This window comes from Schistocerca cancellata, chromosome 1 (genome assembly GCF_023864275.1).
Source record: "Schistocerca cancellata isolate TAMUIC-IGC-003103 chromosome 1, iqSchCanc2.1, whole genome shotgun sequence".
NCBI lineage: Eukaryota > Metazoa > Arthropoda > Insecta > Orthoptera > Acrididae > Schistocerca > Schistocerca cancellata.
Window position 1 is genome coordinate 1,254,601,684 of NC_064626.1, and position 21,630 is coordinate 1,254,623,313.

Consider the following 21,630-nt stretch of genomic DNA (forward strand, 5'->3'; position numbering starts at 1 on the left):
ATAGGATCACATTTGAGGAAGTGGAGAAAATGGTCAATAGATTGCAGTGCAATAAAGCGGCTGGGGTGGATGAAATTAAGTCGGAACTCATCAAATACAGTGGAATGTCAGGTCTTAAATGGCTACACAGGATAATTGAAATGGCCTGGGAGTCGGGTCAGGTTCCATCAGACTGGACAAAAGCAGTAATCACACCAATCTTTAAACATGGAAACAGAAAAGATTTTAACAACTACAGAAGTATCTCTTTAATCAGCGTTGTGAGTAAAATCTTCTCAGGTATTGTTGAAAGGAAAGTGCGAGTATTAGTTGAGGACCAATTGGATGAAAATCAGTGTGGGTTTAGGCCTCTTAGAGGCTGTCAGGACCAGATCTTTAGCTTACGGCAAATAATGGAGAAGTGTTATGAGTGGAAAAGGGAATAGTATCTATGCTTGATAGATCTAGAAAAGGCATATGACCGGGTTCCTAGGAGGAAGTTATTGTCTGTTCTACGAGATTATGGCATAGGAGGCAAACTTTTGCAAGCAATTAAAGGTCTTTACATGGATAGTCAGGCAGCAGTCAGAGTTGACAGTAAATTGAGTTCATGGTTCAGAGTAGTTTCAGGGGTAAGACAAGGCTGCAACCTGTCTACACTGTTGTTCATATTATTTATGGATCATATGTTGAAAACAATAGACTGGTTGGGTGAGATTAAGATATGTGAACACAAAATAAGCAGTCTTGTTTATGCGGATAACTTAGTTGTGATGGCAGATTCGATTGAAAGTTTGCAAAGTAATATTTCAGAGCTAGATCAGAAATGTAAGGACTATGGTATGAAGATTAGCATCTCCAAAACGAAAGTAATGTCAGTAGGAAAGAAATATAAGCGGATTGAGTGCCAAATAGGAGGAACAAAGTTAGAACAGGTGGACAGTTTCAAGTACTTAGGATGCATATTCTCACAACATAGTGAAAGAATTGGAAGCGAGGTGTAGCAAAGCTAATGCAGTGAGCGCTCAGCTACAATGTACTCTCTTCTGCAAGAAGGAAGTCAGTACCAAGACTAAGTTATCTGTGCACCGTTCAATCTTTCGACCAACTTTGTTGTATGGGAGCGAAAGCTGGGCGGATTCAGGTTACCTTATCAACAAGGTTGAGGTTACGCATATGAAAGTAGCTAGGATGATTGCGGGTACTAGTAGGTGGGAACAATGGCAGGAGGGTGTCCACAATGAGGAAATCAAAGACAAACTGGGAATGAACTCTATAGATGTAGCAGTCAGGGTGAACAGGCTTAGATGGTGGGGTCATGTTACACGTATGGGAGAAGCAAGGTTACCCAAGAGACTCATGGGTTCAGCAGTAGAGGGTAGGAGGAGTTGGGGCAGACCAAGGAGAAGGTACCTGGATTTGGTTAAGAATGATTTTGAAGTAATAGGTTTAACATCAGAAGAGGCACCAATGTTAGCACTGAATAGGGGATCATGGAGGAATTTTATAAGGGGGCTATGCTCCAGACTGAACGCTGAAAGGTATAATCAGTCTTAAATGATGATGATGATGATGATGATGATGATGATATTATTATCCTTGTACTAATTTTATAATCTCTATTTTTTTGTTTAACATTAATACTGTATAACACGTGGTATGTCCATAATGTTCTGTACAAACTGAAATTCGTTCAATCTGAGTATGCCTGGTTAGGTGTAAGAGAGGGCCTGAAGGCCCTAATTGTGCCAGGTAAAATAAATGCATAAAATAAATATCCTTAATGGTTCTGAAAATATTAGTGGTGAACAGCTGTATGTAGTTTGATGTCACAAAGAATATATTTAGAGCAGTGACTGAAAATGCTTGTGTAGGCACTGCACTTTATTCCCCCTTTACAGCAGCTCCTAAACCTAATTTCAACTGACAATGAGTATTTGCTCACATTCCAGCACGAACCATTTAATTATATTTTAGATCTCAGTATACTATCTTTAGGTACAAGGTAACTGTTTTTACTATGCTGGAGGGTAATAATGGCTAGCATTTAACACAGAAGCTCTGGAGTAACCACTGTAACAACTATCTTATAAACTTGTTGATCACATCATAAAAGTTGCATTTCCTTGCTGTAAATGGTAGTACAGTCTGAGAATGTAGTGGGTTAATACAGCATGCTCATATTTTAATTATATGATGTAAAGATGGTTGCTTCAGGATACACAACTTTCATTGCAAGTGAATCTATTACAAATAACATGCAAAAAAATGACCAGTTACAGAAGGAAAAATACATAAATCTTATGGAGTGAATGTTTAACATACATACCGAGACTCCTAGAAGCAGCAGGTTTCGTAGGTACCCTGTAGCTGCTTACCGCTGATGGGCTACCACTTGTGTCAGATTCTGAGTTATGACATGTGCTGGGCTTTCTGTGATGCTGCTTCATGTTTATATGCCTGCGCAGACTGGATGATAGTACTGATTCATGGCCGCTCCCTGCTGCAGAGAAATTTATTCTATCAGTGGAAGTCCCCCTCCATTAACTCTAACACAGTCTAACAATAAGAGACACTTATTACAATGCAGTGGCAACTTACATGATATGAACTGCAACAAAACAATGTTTTAACAATAAATAATAATAAAAAACTGTGGAAAGAATCTACAAAAAAATATCAAAAATAAAGAGAAGCCTACAAGATATGATAGATGACAGATCAAAAAGAAAGGTTAGGATTTAACATCCTGTCAATGATGAGGACCTTAGGGACAGATCAAAAGCTTGGATGGGAAAGGATATTGGCCATGTCCTCCAAAGAGGTATATATAATATTAGTAATTTAAACTGTTGTTTTTGACAATGTTTACATTGGGCCTCAGCAGAAAATGGAATGAAGGAAACATGTTGGATTGAAAACTAATGCACCAACATAATTTACACACAATACAAATTCTAGGAACATGGTAGGAATGATTGTGCTATTGTAATTATGGAGTAATTAATTATTAAAGTTCCAATATTTCCAAGTCATAGAGAGGCAGCTATTTTTACGTTTTGAAACCAGAAATTGTTTGTATCCCTAAAAAAATATGACACAATGATTTTTCTGTCAGAATCAAGCATACTCCTGTTTTAATTGGTGTTAGTAAATAGAACTGTAATTATCACCATATAGAAATGTAAAATTTTACTTGTACAAGAATTAATTAGCTGCATCTAGGTCTTTCACTCAATAAAACTAATCATTCTGTTCACCTGAAAATGATAGCACGAATTTCAAAGAAGTCAGTAAAACACTATATGCAAATTAACAAAATATATTGTTGCAACAATAAAACATGTAATTTATAGTCTTAATAGAAACAGTTTCTTTCCTGCCTTTGTATGAAATTATTCACTTTTATTCTATGTAAATTTCTATGTAATTTGGCCAGATGTATGTAAAAACTTTAATTGTATATATGCAAAATTCAATATGTAACAATGACAATAATTGTTTAAAACCATATAAATAGAGGCGATTTGTACACTGCCACATTTCAGTCTTAGACCAAATTTTGTATCAACAGTATGTAGTCAGACTTCGTGAGTTTGACAATGTATGTTCACCAATGAACATTTAGTGTGCGAAATAAAATCTATTGTAAACAAATAGCACTGAAACTTATTTCAACTATTACATGATTTCCATGTGACAATGCAGTAACATCGAAATGAAACAACAGCAGCATCAAGAAATAGTACCTCAGATTAAACGAATTATGTATAAAAATGGTAGAGAATATTTTTTATGCTGTAATGTGTGGTAAAACATGGTATACTGAACATTGTTTTTCTTGTGTTAAACAATACACATTCCAAACTTCACAAAAACATTTTCGCCATGTTTTATTAGACAGATGGTGAGTTATAAATGTAATGGATTGCTGGGACAGAGAAACACTGGAATCACAGCAGGCTTAACTTTATTTCATATTAATTGGGATAAATAGGTATCACTCATGAAGGAAAACTTTTGTGTATACAGGTGCTTTCACAAAATATGCTGTGTTTACACCAGAGTAAGCGACGTGTTCAAAGCACAAACAGTGCACATTGGCAATACTGTAGAATGCTCCACTTCAGCTACCCAGCACAAAAACACAGAAAAGTTTACAAGCAATACACTAGAGGTCACAGCACTTGTATCACCAGAATATGCTGCGCCACCACTGACTAGAGAAGAAAAACAGACTCCCTCACATGTTAAGCCACATCCACACTGACAGTAGAAACATCTTTCAGTTGGAAACGTTGTTTCCTGCAGTGTTTTGCATCTGTTCCCAAATTTTTTCTTGTCTCTGTTTCTGTCCACACCAGTAGCAAGCATTTCTCAGTGTATTTGCGTCATCTGCAAGGCTATTTGTTGTATTGCTTTTGTATTGTCTGCCATGTCATGTCCAGAGGTGATGAAGCAGTAATGTGTGCTGCTGCATTATTAATACTTGAAGATTAACAAAAACAACATGAAAGGCATCATCATTATTCTTTGTTTATTTATTTGTTTATCATTACTTTTGTCCTGAAGACCATACAGCCTTTTCTAAGTGTTTCAGAGTTTCACAGAAGAAGGTTGCATTTATCAAAAAAATCTATAATTAGTTTTAAAACTATGATATTATTTTGATGAGGGAGAGTTTGTATAGTACTTGGTAATGGTTGATAACATCAGATTAGTTACTGTCCGAAATCAATTTGCTGCTTTGCACACAGTCATCATTGTCTGTGAGCAAAGATGTTGAATGACAGGTGATGTACGAGGGGCAGCAACTTGAAATTCTCCGCTAATTTCAAGTTGCCACCCCTCGTACATCACCTGTAATTCAACAACATCTTTGCCTCTGTACTTCCGACTCGACTGACATCTCTGCCCAACCTCTTTGAATTTATATATGTCTGCCTGTGTAAAACAAAGATGATGTGACTGTGTATGTGCGGTTGGATATGGGTGTGTGTGCGAGTGTATACCTGTCCTTTTTGCCCCCTAAGGTAAGTCTTTCCGCTCCCGGGGATTGGAATGACTCCTTACCCTCTCCCTTAAAACACACATCCTTTCGTCTTTCCCTCTCCTTCCCTCTTTCCTGATGAAGCAACCGTTGGTTGTGAAAGCTTGAATTTTGTGTGTATGTTTGTGTTTGTTTGTGTGTCTATCGACCTGCCAGCGCTTTTGTTTGGTAAGTCACATCATCTTTGTTTTTAGATATATTTTTCCCACGTGGATTTTTTTTTTTACAGGGATCTATGTTTAGACCCTCTTATGATCTATACCCCATCTATAGAAGACCCCTCCTCTCCCCCACCACCAATAATTTATGCTGGTAATGCCCATGCTGCCATCTGTGAGTTGTCATATTTGATGATATGTCCGCTGGTACCAACCGTAAGTTAATTCACGTGAAATGAATTAGAATATATAGCCAGACAGAAAAGACTCTAGGCAATAACATGCAATTTACAAGTTATTGGTACCAGAGGTAAGTATAAAATTGTGCAGATGTGACAAATAGCATTTTTTGCCTATTGAGAGGATCTGCACCTACATCACATCTAGAAGTAAAGTCATCTAAGATATCATACAGAACTTTGAAAATAAAATGATCTTTTATACATATGAGGGGAAGTCAAAAAGTAATGTGACTTTTGAGAAAAGGAATATTTATTCTAATAATAGAAAACTGAAACATACATTAGTTTTCTAAGTAACCTCCCTGCACTTCAATGCACTTTGTACAATGTTTCATAAGTTTTTTGATTCTGTCAGAAAAGAGTATTTGGTTGCACCTGTAACCAATTTTGCATGTAAACAGGGAATTCACTGTGGAGGCATACAGTGTGCTAACCAAATATTATGGTGAACTTTTATACTTTTCTAACCAGCTATCTTTCAGTTAAAGCAAATCATTGATGGGACCTATGTATCATCTACACTATTAACTCTGCCTCCAGCAGTTTTATAATCTAATATGTAATTTTCAAAATCACAAAATATCAGCATGCTATTCTATAAATACTGCTTTCCACCCAAAAATCCAGTGTCTGCTGCCAGCATTCATATGATCAACATCTCTGCGTTAAAAAGCCTGTGTACAGCAGTCACTTCACAAACGTCTTCGTGTCTCTCATTTATTAGTCACTTATCTTTGTGGACTTCTTTGGTAAAAATTAGTCTATGAGTATCTTCCATGTCTGTTGTTTTTTTATGTTGACAATGCTGACATCTCCTTATTTCTATAAGTGATCAGAAAGTTTATTATGTTTGAGTACTGAAACTGCAAAAGAAAATTGTCTGATACATGTGTACGGCACAGCGAACAGAGTCTTGTTGCCCATTAATTCAGAAACTACTAATCCTCACTGTTTCCTCCATATACATTTATGAAATTATAATCTTCCAACACAGCAGACAAAACTTATTTGAGGACAATCAGTTTAACTATACATATAACACAAGAGATAAAAATAATTTTATGCTACCCACACACCAGTTGAAATTATATTCACTGAGTCCACAGTAATGGAGATGACAATATACAAGAAGTTAATGGGCAAAAACATATTTAATATGAGGCCAGAAATTTTAAAAATGAGGCTACAGCAGGTTCTGCAGGAGAAATGCTACTATTCAATGGAAGAGTTCATAGAGGATGAAATGATAATTTGAGCAAGAAGTAATTAAGTGTTAGATTTTATTGTATGTATGTATAACAAAATTGTATTATTATTATAGCTGTTCTTTGTTAATGGTGAAATTTTACTGCTGTTTGACATGTCTCCTGTAGCTGAATCAAATGATTTAGATTATGTATGTTATGAGACAAATAAACCACAATTCAAAGACTGTAGGTTCAAAAACCAGACTTGTAATATTCAACCATTAGAATTCATATGCAATAGTGCACTGTAACATTTTGTCACTATCAGATTGATTCATACATTATAGAAAGTGACTGCCAGTGATTATCACTCTCTGTGAGATCTGAGATTGGTCATCAAGATGCTATAAGAAACAAGACAAATTACCATATACTGTGTTGAATACACTAATAAAAAAAGTAGTACTGTAATCAAAGCATATCAGTATGATGGACCTCGTCAGATAACACCAAGAAAACTTAATACATTGTGAAATAAATTACACCCTGTACACAACAGAAGTAGTCTGAGTTACCGTCTGGTCCTTTTCGTTGCCGTTTCTTGTTGATTTGATGAACACATTCATGTTGTATACCACTGTCATTTTCAGAATGACCAAATGTTTTGAACTGCATGGTGTAGTCTAGTATCATTGCATTCATCGTTTTAGGTGAATCTGATGATACTGCAAATGTAGCATATGGACTCATCTCATAGTGCTCTGAAAGAGACACCCTATGTTAATTATAAAGATATGATAATAACAATGAAGATTCAAGACAGTGTATACACACAGAAAAATAGAACATAATCTCATTGTCAGTAGTGAAGTGGCAAGTAATAAATACACAAAAGTATGTCATTAAAACCACCACAACTGATAAATGAATAGAATGAAGGCTTTCACGGCAGGTGTTGTCATCACTTAACACATCCGGGCTGAAATGCCATGGTCCATACACTGATCGTTATCTGCAGAAAGATTCTAATCACCACCCAAGACATAAAAGAGGGGTGATTAAAACATTAATTGACAGGGTGCACAAAATATGTGAACCAGCTCACTTAGATGATGAGATTGAACACCTTAGAGCGACCTTCAAGAAGAATGGGTATTCCAGCAGAGAGATAGATCACGCACTACGCCCTAGACTGACAACCAGGACGAACGAGGATCAACACAAACCCAAGGGGACAGTGTTCTTACCATTTATCAGTAAGGTCACTGATCACATTGGAAAAATTTTAAGCAAATATGATGTGGAAACTGTTTTCAGACCCACTACGCAAATAAAAGAATGTTTAAGATCCACTAAAAATCAACGACATCCTCTAGCTGCACCAGGTGTCTATAAAATTCCGTGCAGTTGTGGAGAGGTCTATATAGGCACAACAAAAAGAAGCGTCAACACCCGTCTGGGTGAACATAAAAGGAACTGCTGCCTCGGACATATTGATAAATCAGCTGTAGCGGAACATGTGTTTCAGGAAGGTGATCATGAAATAAAGTTTAGTGACATGACCGTGACAGCAAAGATGTCATATTGTTATGCGCGAATGTACAGAGAGGCCATTGAGATTGCTAAACACTGCAATAATTTTAATAGAAAAGATGATGGCATTAAGCTGGATAAGACATGAATGTCAACATTGCAGCAATAGCATGACACTCAATTAATTTCAATTGAGAAAGTTGGCTATATCAGAGATCATAGCACAGCTGACGTCACATGACTGACAGCAGCACCCTCTAGATGGCTTATAAATATGGCGCTCACTCGTGCTCTCGTTTCAGTTTGCCGATTGTCCTCAGAGGATGCCTTCTGCAGTCGAAGGCGAAACGTCAGGGGAGAGTCTTATGTATGGACCACGGCATCTCAGCATGGAGGTGTTAAGTGATGATAAATGAATGTCATTTCTATTAGATCTCAAACATGAATAACTAATGAAATGCAGGAAACCTGATCCATCACCATATTCATTATACCCTTTTGGAAAGACAAATGGTATTCATACTGCTACACAGGAACTTGTTTTTCCTTGATATTATAAATTGAAAATTTTTATTAATTTGAAACTCTCTAAGTTCAGTTTGACACACAAGTCGCCAAAGTGGCATCAACTAAAAAGACTTACACCAGACAAAAGATCTAACTGACTGGAGGCCTAGCCACATGCTCATTTACATTTCTAATTTCAGTTACGTTTTCTGGTTATCATAAAATAACTGGTCACAGAAGATGTGAAATTTCTACATTATTAATATATATGATGTGAGAGAATTAAAGCTGATGTCTTAGTAAAATCATTGCTAAGGAAATTGATTTACTTTTGTTCTGTGGCTGCACTTAGCCTCATTTTAAACAATAATTTCATAAAACATCCTCAGCTGAAAAACTAAGCCTCACTTCCAATACTTGTCATACCATAGTAAGTGAATAACAAACCATTTTAATGTTTTTAAACAAATATTGATCCCTGCCACAAAAAGAGCTATTTCAAAACGAGCATATGCACTGGAAGAGAGCTGCTCATTGATGGAATCAACTAGTGGCATGATCTATGTAAAATATAAGGACATGAATGTATTTATTAAGAAAAAATTCAAACTATACAGACTTATTACTAAGTAAGTATCACACTATGATGGATGTACATGACTTACAGAGAATTTACATAATTCTGATAAACTACATAACTTCTACAAGATAAATGAATGTATCAAATGAAATAATTTTTACTGCACAGCTGCAGTTTATGGAACAAAAAAAATATTCTTCATGATTGGCCAATTTTAACATCATTATCATTTACAAGAAGACAACTATTCACATAAAAGTATGATCAAATTGATGTAGTTTTTACAATAAGACAAGATGGCTGGACAGATATTCTGTTGGTGAAACTCATAATACTGTCCACGTAAACAGTTAAAAGTGCAAAACACTATTCCTAGCTTTCAGCACTTGTATGCTTCATCAGCAGGAAGGAATGAGGGGTCGGTTGTGGAAGTATGGAAAGGATGGGTAGCCTGCCTATGTTACTGAGTAGTCAACATGTCGAACTGCCAGGTGACATGCCTGAGCTCGATTCTTAGTACTGTCAGGTATACTTCCTAGTGGGAGGAATGGGGCAGGGTGTACTTTGCCTGGAAGATATCCAAATGACTCCATATGGCAGAGGAAGACAGTTTTGTCAGATTAAGTGTTAAACAGATCACAAGAATAATTAAGTGTTTGAAAAGCAATGACTCTTCTGGATGCAATGAAATTACAACTAAAATATTTAAATAACTTGTGCTACCTTGATGGTTGCCCCCTTGAGTTACACTTGTAATTGGTCAGTGAGTCAATTTGCACAGCTTGAAAGGCTCAAATATGCAGCAGTAATAGCCATTATAAAAGTGGATTTAAGTAATTGACCTCCAGTTACAGACCCACCTCCCTCCTTTCTTTATGTTTAAGAAGGTGTCTTACATCAGAGTAGTGAACTACTTTCCTGACAATAGCATTCACTGACTCACTCGTACATCATGTTCTGTAAATCCCATCATAAATGAGAGCCTTTGGGGGTGTGGAGTGAGTCAAACTATACAACAGGAACATGAAATCATTGTAGGGTGATTTTGTAAAGTATACTGATAACAAATTATGACTAGTACTAACCCACACTGATAATTAAGAGAATTACTCCTAGATTATTTTATGTGTGTTTATGTATACTAGCAGAAAAAGTACTTTGAGAAAAGTTGCTCCTCCTCCCATTATACCACTCACCTGATGCTGTTATCTAAAAAATAACAAATTTTTTTTTTCACAGATAGATAATTTTAAAGGATGCAAGTATGGATATTGCTAAGGTGGTGAAAATTACATTTGATAATACTATGAAAAGCATAGATCACTACTCACCATGTAGTGGAGATGTTGAGCTACAAACAGGCACCACATAAATACTGCTAAACAAGTAAGTATTTGGCCACAAGGCTTTCTTCTGAATTAGACAACATACACACATTCACGCAAATGCAACTCATACACACATGACCAGTTTCTCTGGCTGCTGTGGCCATCTGGGTGGTGAGGGTAATGAGAATTCTGGGATGGATGGGTAGTAGGGTAGGGGTAGTGGGTAGTAAAGTGCTACTTGTGGGAGCAACAGAGATGAGGTGGGAAGAGGGTAAGGCAGGTAGGTGCATTCCGGAGCTTAGAGGGAGGGCCGAGGGGGGAGGGATTGGGGGGTGGGTAGGGGTCTGGAAAAGGAGAGAAGTAAAAAGACTGTAGATGCATTGGTGGAATAGAAAGCTGTGTAGTGCTGGAGTGGGAACAGAGAAGGGTATAGGTAGGTGAAGGACAGTGACTAATGAAGGTTGAGGCCAGGAGGGCTACAGGAAAGTAGGCTATATGGTAGGTAGCATACCCACCTGCACTATTCAGAAGAGCTGTAGTTGATAGGAAGGATCCAGATGGCACAGGCTGTGAAGCAATAACTGAAACGAAGAATTCTGTATTCGGCGCATGCTTAGTAACTGGGTGGTCCAGCTGCTTCTTGGCACAGTTTGTCGGTGGCCACTCATGTGGACAGACAGCTTTTTGGTTGTCATGCCCATGTAGAGTACAGCACAGTGGTTGCAGTTTAGCTATAGATCACATGACTGCGTTCACAGGTAGCCCTGTCTTTGATGGGATAGGTGATGCTCGTGTCCGGACTTGAGTAGGTGGTGGTGCAAGGATGTATGGGACAGGTCTTGTGTCTACATCTGTTACAGGCATATGAGTCATGAGAAAAGGGGTTGGGAGGCAAGGTTGAGTAGGAATGGATGACGATATTGTATAGCTTCAGCGGGCAGCGGAATACAACCATGGCAGGGATGGGAAAGAATAGTGAGTAGGACATTCCTCAGTTTAGGGGATGATGAGAGGTAGTTAAAGCCCTGGCAGACAATGTAATTCAGTTGTTCCAGTCCTGGGTGGTACTGTGTCAAAAGAGGAAGGAGGTGGAAGGGGGTACTAATGTAACCATATTTGAGTTGGAGGTCAACATCATGGAAGGTGGTTTGAGGAGGAACAGGTGAAGGAAATGGGGGAGAAGGTGTTGAGGTTCTGGAGTAATGTGGATAGGGTGTCCTCACCCTCAATTCCGATCATGAACATGTCTCCAATGAATCTGAACTAGGCAAGGTGTTTGGGATTGTAGGTGGTCAGGAGGGATTCCTCTAGATGGCCAACGACCTCCAGCCTCAAAGCACAGTGGAGGTCAGCAGCAGCAACTTATTGATTGTGCACAGTTTGTTTACATTGTTAAGGCTTTCGTGGCCACTTGTTGACAGGCTGCCTATTGGCTTCTGTCTCAGGCTCTTCGGCTGACGTTCATCTAATGATTTTTCTGACGTTTTGACAGCACGAGTGGCTGGCATTGTCAAAGCTTCACCCTCTATTGCCGGTGGTGAACTGGAGGCGAGCTCGCGGCCGCAGACTATATGTGCCTGGCGCGCCAACGTCCGAGGGCTTCTCCGCGGTCATTTCCGGTGCGGTTCTCCTCTTGCTACCTGTTTATGTCGGAATGACTGGACGATCAATTAACACCAGGATCAAAGAGCATAAGCGACATTGCAGGTTGGGGCAGGTGGAGAAATCGGCTGTGGCAGAGCATGCACTGAATGAGACCGACCACGTAATAAAATTCACCGACACGTAAGTTCTGGCTGTAGAGAAGCACTATCACACGCGCTTGTTCAGAGAAGCCGTAGAAATACAAAAACACGCGAACAGTTTCAACAAGAAAGAGGAAAGCCTTAAGGTAAATGGATCCTGGCTTCCCGTACTGCAGCGAACGACCATCGCAGGTAGCAAGAGGAGAACCGCACCGGAAATGACCGCGGAGAAGCCCTCGGACGTTGGCGCGCCAGGTACATATAGTCTGCAGCCGCGAGCTCGCCTCCAGTTCACCACCGGCAATGGAGGGTGAAGCTTTGACAATGCCAGCCACTCGTTCTGTCGAAACGTCAGAAAAATCATTAGATGAACGTCGGCCAAAGAACCTGAGACAGAAGCCAATAGGCAGTTTGTTTACATTGTTTAGCAATAATTTGCAATTTCTTGATCTTTTGCCTTGAGTGAGTTTACTTCCTAATGTAGATTTCTGCCACAGAAGTCGCTAGTGTTGCTTTATTTCCTTTATTCAACAACCTTTGCAAATAGTAAATATTCAGTAGACCTCCAGCCTCAGATTCTCAGAGTTTAATCTCATGTTTTGTATGTGTATATTCAATTAGTGCATAGCACAGTAGTTACTCAGCTGCTTGATTAAAGACTAGTGACCATGATAGTAAGCATAGTTAGGCACTCAGTTCAAGAAGTTTAGTTTCATGTTTTTTTTTTTTTAAATGTGAGTGTATTTTCAGGCAGTCTGTAGCTCAGCTGTCATTTTTCTGAACAACCAGTTACATAGTTCGTTGAGGTATCAGTGTTACAGGTCAGGAGGGTAACAAGTTGCTTATCCAGTTTCTGCCAGCTTTTACCGCTGACTCTTCAGTTAGTCCTGCTAGGATGTGTGCAGATGCAGAAGGAGCTGGGAGCAGTTTACGAACAGTTGAATACGGTTTTCACTGCAATAATTGGCCTTCAGGCTAACTCCTCGCAGCATAGTGGTGGCAGAGATTCTGGAGCATCGCATGGGACACTGCAGGTATTGCTTGTTTTACCCTGGGCTCTATTGCTGAGGCACCTTCTAGTGTACCCAACACAGTGGACCCACAGGATGAGTGGCAGGAGGTAAGGAATTCGCATCACTCCAGATGGAGGCCTAATGTGGACACTGGTTATATGGCCTCGCCTATTCAACCTACCGTGAGCAGGGTTCGAGTAGGAACATGTGGGCAGGGGTTTGCTAGTTATTGGGAGCTCCAATGTTAGCCACATTATGGAGCTGCTATGGAAGATAGCATTCAGCACTGAAAGAAAGACAATGTGCACTTGGTATTTCTGCCAAGTTGCCTCATTTGAGGTGTGGAGGTGGCCTGCCTGTAGCTGTCGAGCATACAGGGTGAAGTCATCTGCAAGTTATGACTCGTGTTGGCCCCAATAATATCTGTCACATTGGTTCTGTGGCCATCCCCAATTCTTACAGGTGGCTGATGAGGTGGTGAAGACAGCTGGCCTCACTTGCAGAGTGTAAGCAGAGCTCACAATTTGCGGCATTGTACCCGGAGTTGTGATCGGGGCCCTTTGGTTTGGAGCCGAGGGGAGGGACCCAATCAAAGGCTTCATTGTCTCTGTGATGGTCTTGGCTGCAGGTTTATGGACCTGCATTATTGGGTAGGGATTTGTAGGACTCCCCTTAATAGGTCAGGGGTGCACTACACAAAGGAAGCAGCTACTCGGGTAGCAGAGTACTTTTGGAGTGCAAATATATATATATATATATTTTAAAAGGCTAGGCAGTAGGTTTGAGGTACTCTCATGAACACTCACCAATCAATATGCATATACAGAAATTAGACTGTCTTCAGAGTAAAGACACTTTGACTGTCAAAATTTATCAGTAAACTGTCACGGTATTTTGTAATGAAGTCCCCGAATTTACTGCCTTCCAGGAAAATTCTCAACCTCAGTTTATTCTTGGGACTGAGATACAGCTAAAACTCGAAGTAAAATACTCTGATATATTTAGTAAGATTTAGATTGTTTATCGGGAAGACAGATTAGACACCTTAGGAGGTGGAGTGTTCATTGCAGTTGACAAAAATATTGTCTACACTTAGGTTGAAATTGAGTGTGGTGGTCAAGGATCTGGTAGCACATAACAGGTCTAGGTGAAAGCAAGATAACTGTCAGATGTTTTTACTGAGTGCCTGACTTTGCTGTTATGGCTCATTCGAAGAAAGTCTACGGTTATTTGCACATAAATACCCAGATCTTGCAATACTAATTGGCAGTGACTTTAACCTAGACTGGGACATGTTTGGCTTCATTGCACAGAATATAGACATACAGTCTTGTGAAGTACTTTTCAACAAGTCTTCTGAAAACTGTCTTGAGCAGCTAGTTTCGCTGCCCACATGCAATGGAAGTATCCTGCACCTTGTAGCTTCAAACAGACTGGATCTTATCGATGGTGTCAGTATAGCGACGGGGATTAGTGATCATGATGTCGAAAGTTAATAAATCAGTCAAGAGGGCTAAGAGAGTCCTTCTACTAGAAAGAGCAGATAAGCAGTTGTTAGCATCTCACTTGGACAATGAACTGCAATCATTTAGTTCCAGAATGGTGGATATGGAGGAATTATAGGCAATGTTTAAACATATTGTAAATCATTTTCTGGACAATAATGTGCCTAGTAAGTGGATTAAGGTTCGAAAAAATCCATTGTGGCTTAATAATGAAATGAGTAAAATGCTGAGGAAGCAACGACCATTGCACTCTCAGTTCTAAAGAGGACACACAAATAAAAACATTCAAAGATTAGTAGAGATTTGAGAAAAGAGCCATGCACGTATCATAACTCATACCTTGGCTAAAGATCTGATAGAGAATCCAGAAAAATTCTAGTCCTATGTAAAATTGCTAAGTGAATCTAAGGCTTTCCTCCAGCCACTCATTGATGAGTCTAGTTTGGCACTGGAAGATAATGAAGGAAGTTCACAGTTCTAAGTTCCACATTTCAAAAATCATTCATATAGGAGAATCATACCAACGTAATGTCATTTGGCCATCACACAGAGTCCCATATGGATGACATAGTAATAAGCATCCCTGACATAGAGAAACAACTGAAAGAGTTGAAAACAAATAAGTTGTCAGTATGGATGGAATCCTAATTCACTTTTACAAGGAGTACTCTACATCACTGGCCCCTTACTTAGTTTGCATTTATCATGAGTCTCTCAACCAGCATAAAACGACAAGCATCTGGAAAAAAGCTGAGGTGACTCCTGTATATAAGAAGTATGAAAGAAAGGACCTGCAAAATTACAGACAAATATTCTTAATATCAGTTTGCTGTGCAATTCTAGAGGATATTCTGAGTTTGAATACAATAAATTTCCTAGAGACAAAAAAGCTCATGTCCACGAATCAGTATGACTGTACAAAGCATCACTCATGCAGAATTCAGCTTGCTCTTTTCTCACACGATATTTTGTGAACTATGGATAAAGAACAACAGTGAGATTCCATACTTCTAGACTTCTGCAAAGCATTTGTATTGCAGACTGTTAACAGAGGTACATACATACGGAACAGGCTTCCAGATATGTGACTGGCTCAAAGACTTCTTAAGTTATAGAACCCAGTATTTTGTGGAGGAGGAGATTAGTGTTTAATGTTCCGCCGACAATGAGGTCATTAGGGATGGAGCACAAGCTCAGATTAGGGAAGGACGGGGAAGGAAATTGACTGTGCCCTTTCACAGTGACCATACCAGCATTTGCCTGAAGCGATTTAGGGAAATCATGGAAAACAAAAATCAGGATGGCTGCACATGGGTTTGAACCGTCATCCTCCTGAATACGATTCCAGTGTGATAACCACTCCACCACCTCACTCGGTACAGTGTTTTGTCCTCAATGGCGAGTGTTCATTGGAGACAGGGATAACATCAGGAGTGCCCAGGGAAATGCAATAGGATCATTGCTACTTTCTATGTACATAAATGATCTGGCAGAGAGGGTGAGCAGCAATTTGTGGTTGTTCACTGATGATGCTGTAGTGTACAGGAAGGTGTTGAAGATAGCGACTTTAGCTTGATACAAGATGACCTAGACAAAATTTCTAGTTGGTGTGATGAATGGCAGCTGGCTCTTAATGTAGAAAAATGTAAGTTAATGCAGATGAGTAGTAAAAATAAACCCACAATGTTCAGATATAGCATTAGTAGTGTCCTGTTTGACACAGTCACATTGTTTAAATATCTGGGCATAACACTGTGAAGTGATATTAAATCGAAAGAGCATGTGAGGATTCTGGTAGGGCAGGATCATTGTTACTTTCTATGTACATAAATGATCTGGCAGAGAGGGTGAGCAGCAATTTGTGGTTGTTCACTGATGATGCTGTAGTGTACAGGAAAGTGTTGAACATAGCGACTTTAGCTTGATACAAGATGACCTAGACAAAATTTCTAGTTGGTGTGATGAATGGCAGCTGGCTCTTAATGTAGAAAAATGTAAGTTAATGCAGATGAGTAGTAAAAATAAACCCATAATGTTCAGATATAGCATTAGTAGTGTCCTGTTTGACACAGTCACATTGTTTAAATATCTGGGCATAACACTGTGAAGTGATATTAAATCGAAAGAGCATGTGAGGATTCTGGTAGGGCAGGTGAATGGTTAACTTCGGTTTATTAGGAGAATTTTTGGAAAGTGAAGTTCATCTGTAAAACAGACCACATATAGGAAGCTAATGCGACCTATTCCTGAGTACTGGTCAAGTGTTTGGAATCTGCACCAGGTCAAATTGAAAAAACACATTGAAGTAATTTAGAGGCAAGCTGCTAGATTTGTAACCAGTAGGTTAAATCAGCATGCAGGTGTTATGGATATGCTTCAGGACCTCAAGTGCAAATTCCTTGAGGGAAGAAGACATTCATTTCAAAGAACAGTTCTGAGAAAGTTCAGAGAATCAGCATTTGAGTCTGACTGCAGAACGTTCCTACTGCTGCCAACATACATTTCACTTAGGGACCATGAAGATAAGATCTGGGAAATTAGAGCTCATATAGAGGCATACAGACGGTCCTTTTTCCCTCGCTCTATTAGTGATGTCGATTTAGAGGTAATTGTAGAACATGTTGGAATTGGATGGTGCCATACAGATGCCCATGCCGTACTCCAGATCTGTTTGTAGGTGATGCCTTCAAAGGAGAAGTACAGTAATAATCGGTGGCGTCATGGTGACCAGGAAGGAGGTTGTTGATTTTTAAAATGTCAGGCATTATGAAAGGTAGTGTTCAATAGCAGCAAGGGAGTGGGCATTAGGGATGTTAATGTAAAGGGAGGAAGCATCAATAGTGACGAGCAGGACATTGTATGGTAAAGGAACAGAAACTGTGGAGAGTCAGTGGAAGAAATGGTTGGTATCTTTTATATATGTGAGTAGATTGTGGGGAGTAGCCTCATGGTGCTGGTCTATGAGAGTAGAGATTCTCTCAATGGAGGCACAGTAAGTGGTCCCAACAGGGCATCCTGGGGGTTGAGTTTATGAACTTTAGGAAGCATGTAGAAGTTAGGAGTGGGTGAGGAAAGACATAGACTCTGGGGAGGGATTCTGGGATGGCCCTTAGGATTTGAAAAGAGATTGGAGATCCTGCTGAATTTCGGAAATGGGGTCACTGTGGCATGGCTTGTAGGTAGATGTATCTGACAACTGGAGGAGCCCTTCAACCAGGTAATCCTTGTTGTTTGAAGGTTATGTTCACTGAGGTTTGCACAGGTGAAATGAGAAACATTTATCATTGAGTGGGTATAACTAGTCTCTTAGACAATGACCAATTTATACAATTCTTTATTGCTACACTAAGACACAGTTTAAGACAGAAATCATGAGAATCAGTTATGACTACCATTGGCGTCAACAATAAATGGTGCATGTTCACATAAATTATGACTGAGCACTTAAATAGAGCCATGTCATTAAAAAAAGTGAGTATCCAGAAAAATCAGCCTTCAAAATCAAAACCTGTGCCATCAGATTTTAAAACAAAAGATCTGAAAAAAATGGAAAACATGTATACATTACACAGACTGTCTAACTCAGAGTTACATAAAGAACTCTACAAGCAGTACAAATATAACTACCGCAAAGAAGTCACGAGATTAGAATCAGAAAAAAATCAGCCAACAGATATGAGGTTCAGATAATGTTACCAAGACTTGCTGGTCAATTGTAAATAAAATCAGAAACAATGAAACAGATTGTAAATTCTTGGGTTTATTCATAGATGATCGACTTTCATGGAAGCAGCAAGCTGATTTAGTCTGTAAAAAAATAGCACCCAGTCTATATGCATTAAGAAGATTGTCACTATATCTTAATTCTGAAACCCTAAAGACTGTACTATTTCTTGTCTTGTGGAATAGTTCTGAGGGGTTGGACATGCAAAACTAATATGAAAAGAGTTTTCATACTGCAGAAGCGAGTCTTGAGGATCATAGAAAAAGTAAAATCAGGAACTTCTTGCAAACCCCTATTCATTAGACAAAATATTCTCGCAGTTTATGCCATGTATATACTAGAAACTATAACACTAGTGAAAGAAGACACTAAAATCACAAAAAGAAACATGGATATTCACAACTCTGTAACAAGGCATAGAAAAGATTTTCATATGGTTAACAGAAGATTAACTTTAACAGCGAAAAGCCCCTATGTCAAAGGAGCTGTTTTTAATAACTTGTTGCCAAATGAAGTTAAGATATTGACAGGGGATACTTTTAAAGAGTGTGCCAAGCAGTGGCTTACCCAAAAATGCCCTTATAATTTGAATTTAACATGAATTAATATGTAATAAGAAATAATGTAACCTAAAAAAATTGTAATTGAAAAAACTTCATACTTGGTTCACACATGATGTAAAATTACATGTTATGAGCAATAAATTGACTTGAATTGAACTGAATTATAGTAAGCAGTATTCACTACTGTGAACAGATGGAAAAATTAGTGCAAATAATATTTCTTCTTACCAGAAGAAGTGTCTGGATGACTCACAGCTTGACAGTCATCCATTTTTGTGGGTGATGATGAATATATCTGCTGAAAATTTCTTTTGTTGTCCATTTCAGCAGCTGCTTTGCAAGAATTTGGACTTTCTGGTGCACCTTGGCCTGTTTTAAATTCTGGATTTTCTTGACAGTGCCTTCAAAGTAAAATCACATTTTTAATACAGAGTTGAAAGTTATATGAATTTTATATAAGTGCTATATTCTGCCTACCTTTTATGGGCTGTGATGTATGCAAGAGAGGCAGCACAGAGCAACAAGATTGCTGAGCACACTGATGGCACTATTATATACACATCTTCGTAGAAGTGAACTGTGTGTGTTTGACTTTCTTGAATTGGAGATACAGTCGCTGGTAAAGAGAGAATAAGTCACTGCCTTTTTGTATTCATCCTTTTTAAAAGAAAATTGCTGATTTAATATATGGAAGATCTAAAGTGCTCAGTGAAAAGATAGCAACTGCAACTGTAATTTTCTGAATTTAGGTCATATAGAGGATCTTATGTTTGCCTCAATCTTGTGTTTTCCTTACCTCCTGTTATAGTTGTTGTGGCAATCTTGAAATTCACTCTCACTGATCCAGCATTATTGTGAGCTGTGATTCTCAGTTGGTACCAGGTTCCAGGCTGTAGATCCCCAATTAGGACATTTTTACTAGCTGCATTGTTATCTACCAAAATCCACTCACTGGCGCTACCCAAAACACGATACTCAATAACAAAATACAGCATGGGACAACCTCCATCTGGCCAGGAAGGCAGATGCAGGTATAAAGAAGTAGCATTTCTTGACAAAATTTCATTTGAATTGGGGATCTGTGGCTCTGAAAAAAAGAAATAATTTCTGATACTTACAAAACATAAACATATTAACTCCACAGATGTTGATGAGCCAAAACATTATGACCACTTGCTTAATAGCATGTTGGTTCACCTTTGGAACATAATACAGCAGCAGTTTGGTGTGGCTTGGATTCAATAAGTCCTCAATAGTTTTCTGGTGGTATGTTACACCAGATGCCCATGCACAGGTCACACAGTTCCCATACATTATAGGCCGGTGGTATGTGGTGGCAGGTTGCTACCCAAAAGTATCCCAGATGTGTACAGTTGCATTCAGATCAGATGAATTATGTGGCCAGACAAGACATCAATGTAAGTTCTGTATCATGCTCCTCAAACCAGTGCAACACATTTCCGACCTGATGACATGGAAAGTTTTCCTTGCTGGAAGATGCCATTGCTGTTGTGAAAGACATTAAGTGTGAAGGGAGTAGATTTCCCCACCATGTTATAGTTCTGGGTGGAGATTTTAATTTGCCAGATATAGACTGGGAGACTCAAACATTCATAATGGGTGACAAGGACAAAGAATCCAGTGAAATTTTTTTAAGTGCTTTATCTGAAAACTACCTTGAGAAGTTAAACAGAGAACCGACTCGTGACGATAACATATTAGACCTTCTGGTGACAAACAGACCCGAACTATTTGAAACAATTAACACAGAACAGGGAATCAGTGATCATAAAGTGGTTACTGCATCGATGATTTCAGCCACAAACAGAAATATTAAAAAAGGTAGGAAGATTTTTCTGTTTAGTAAAAGTGACAAAAAGCAGATTTCAGAGTACTTGATGGCTCAACACAAAAGTTTTGTCTCAAATACAGATAGTGTTGAGGATCAGTGAACAAAGTTCAACACCATTGTACAATATGCGTTAGATGAGTATGTGCCAAGCAAGATCGTAAGAGATGGAAAAGAGCCACGGTGGTACAACAACCGAGTTAGAAAACTGCTGCGGAAGCAAAGGGAACTTCACAGCAAACATAAACATAGCCAAAGCCTTGCAGACAAACAAAAACTACGCGAAGCGAAATGTAGTGTGAGGAGGGCTATGTGAGAGGCGTCCAATGAATTCGAAAGTAAAGGTCTATGTACTGACTTGGCAGAAAATCCTAAGAAATTTTGGTCTTATGTCAAAGCAGTAGATGGATCAAAACAAAATGTCCAGACACTCTGTGACAAAAAAGGTACTGAAACAGAGGATGACAGACTAAAGGCCGAAATACTAAATGTCTTTTTCCAAAGCTGTTTCACAGAGGAAGACTGCACTGTAGTTCCTTCTCTAGATTGTCGCACAGCTGACAAAATGGTAGATATCAAAATAGACGACAGAGGGATAGAGAAACAATTAAAATCACTCGAAAGAGGTAAGGCCGCTGGACCTGATGGGATACCAGTTCGATTTTAC

The 21,630-nt window shown here is 38.9% G+C and overlaps 1 protein-coding gene across 1 annotated transcript in view; it reads right to left on the reverse strand.

Annotated features, from left to right (window-relative positions):
- Nucleotides 1–21,630, reverse strand: part of LOC126143911 (Down syndrome cell adhesion molecule-like protein Dscam2) — a 493,502-nt gene that overhangs the window by 49,711 nt on the left and 422,161 nt on the right. The window contains exons 25-29 of the mRNA XM_049915460.1: nt 19,911–20,201; nt 19,592–19,730; nt 19,343–19,515; nt 7,192–7,377; nt 2,309–2,479 (exon numbers count right to left, since the gene is read on the reverse strand). Of these exons, the coding sequence (XP_049771417.1) occupies nt 2,309–2,479; nt 7,192–7,377; nt 19,343–19,515; nt 19,592–19,730; nt 19,911–20,201 (960 nt within the window). The remainder of the gene's footprint in view (nt 1–2,308; nt 2,480–7,191; nt 7,378–19,342; nt 19,516–19,591; nt 19,731–19,910; nt 20,202–21,630) is intronic.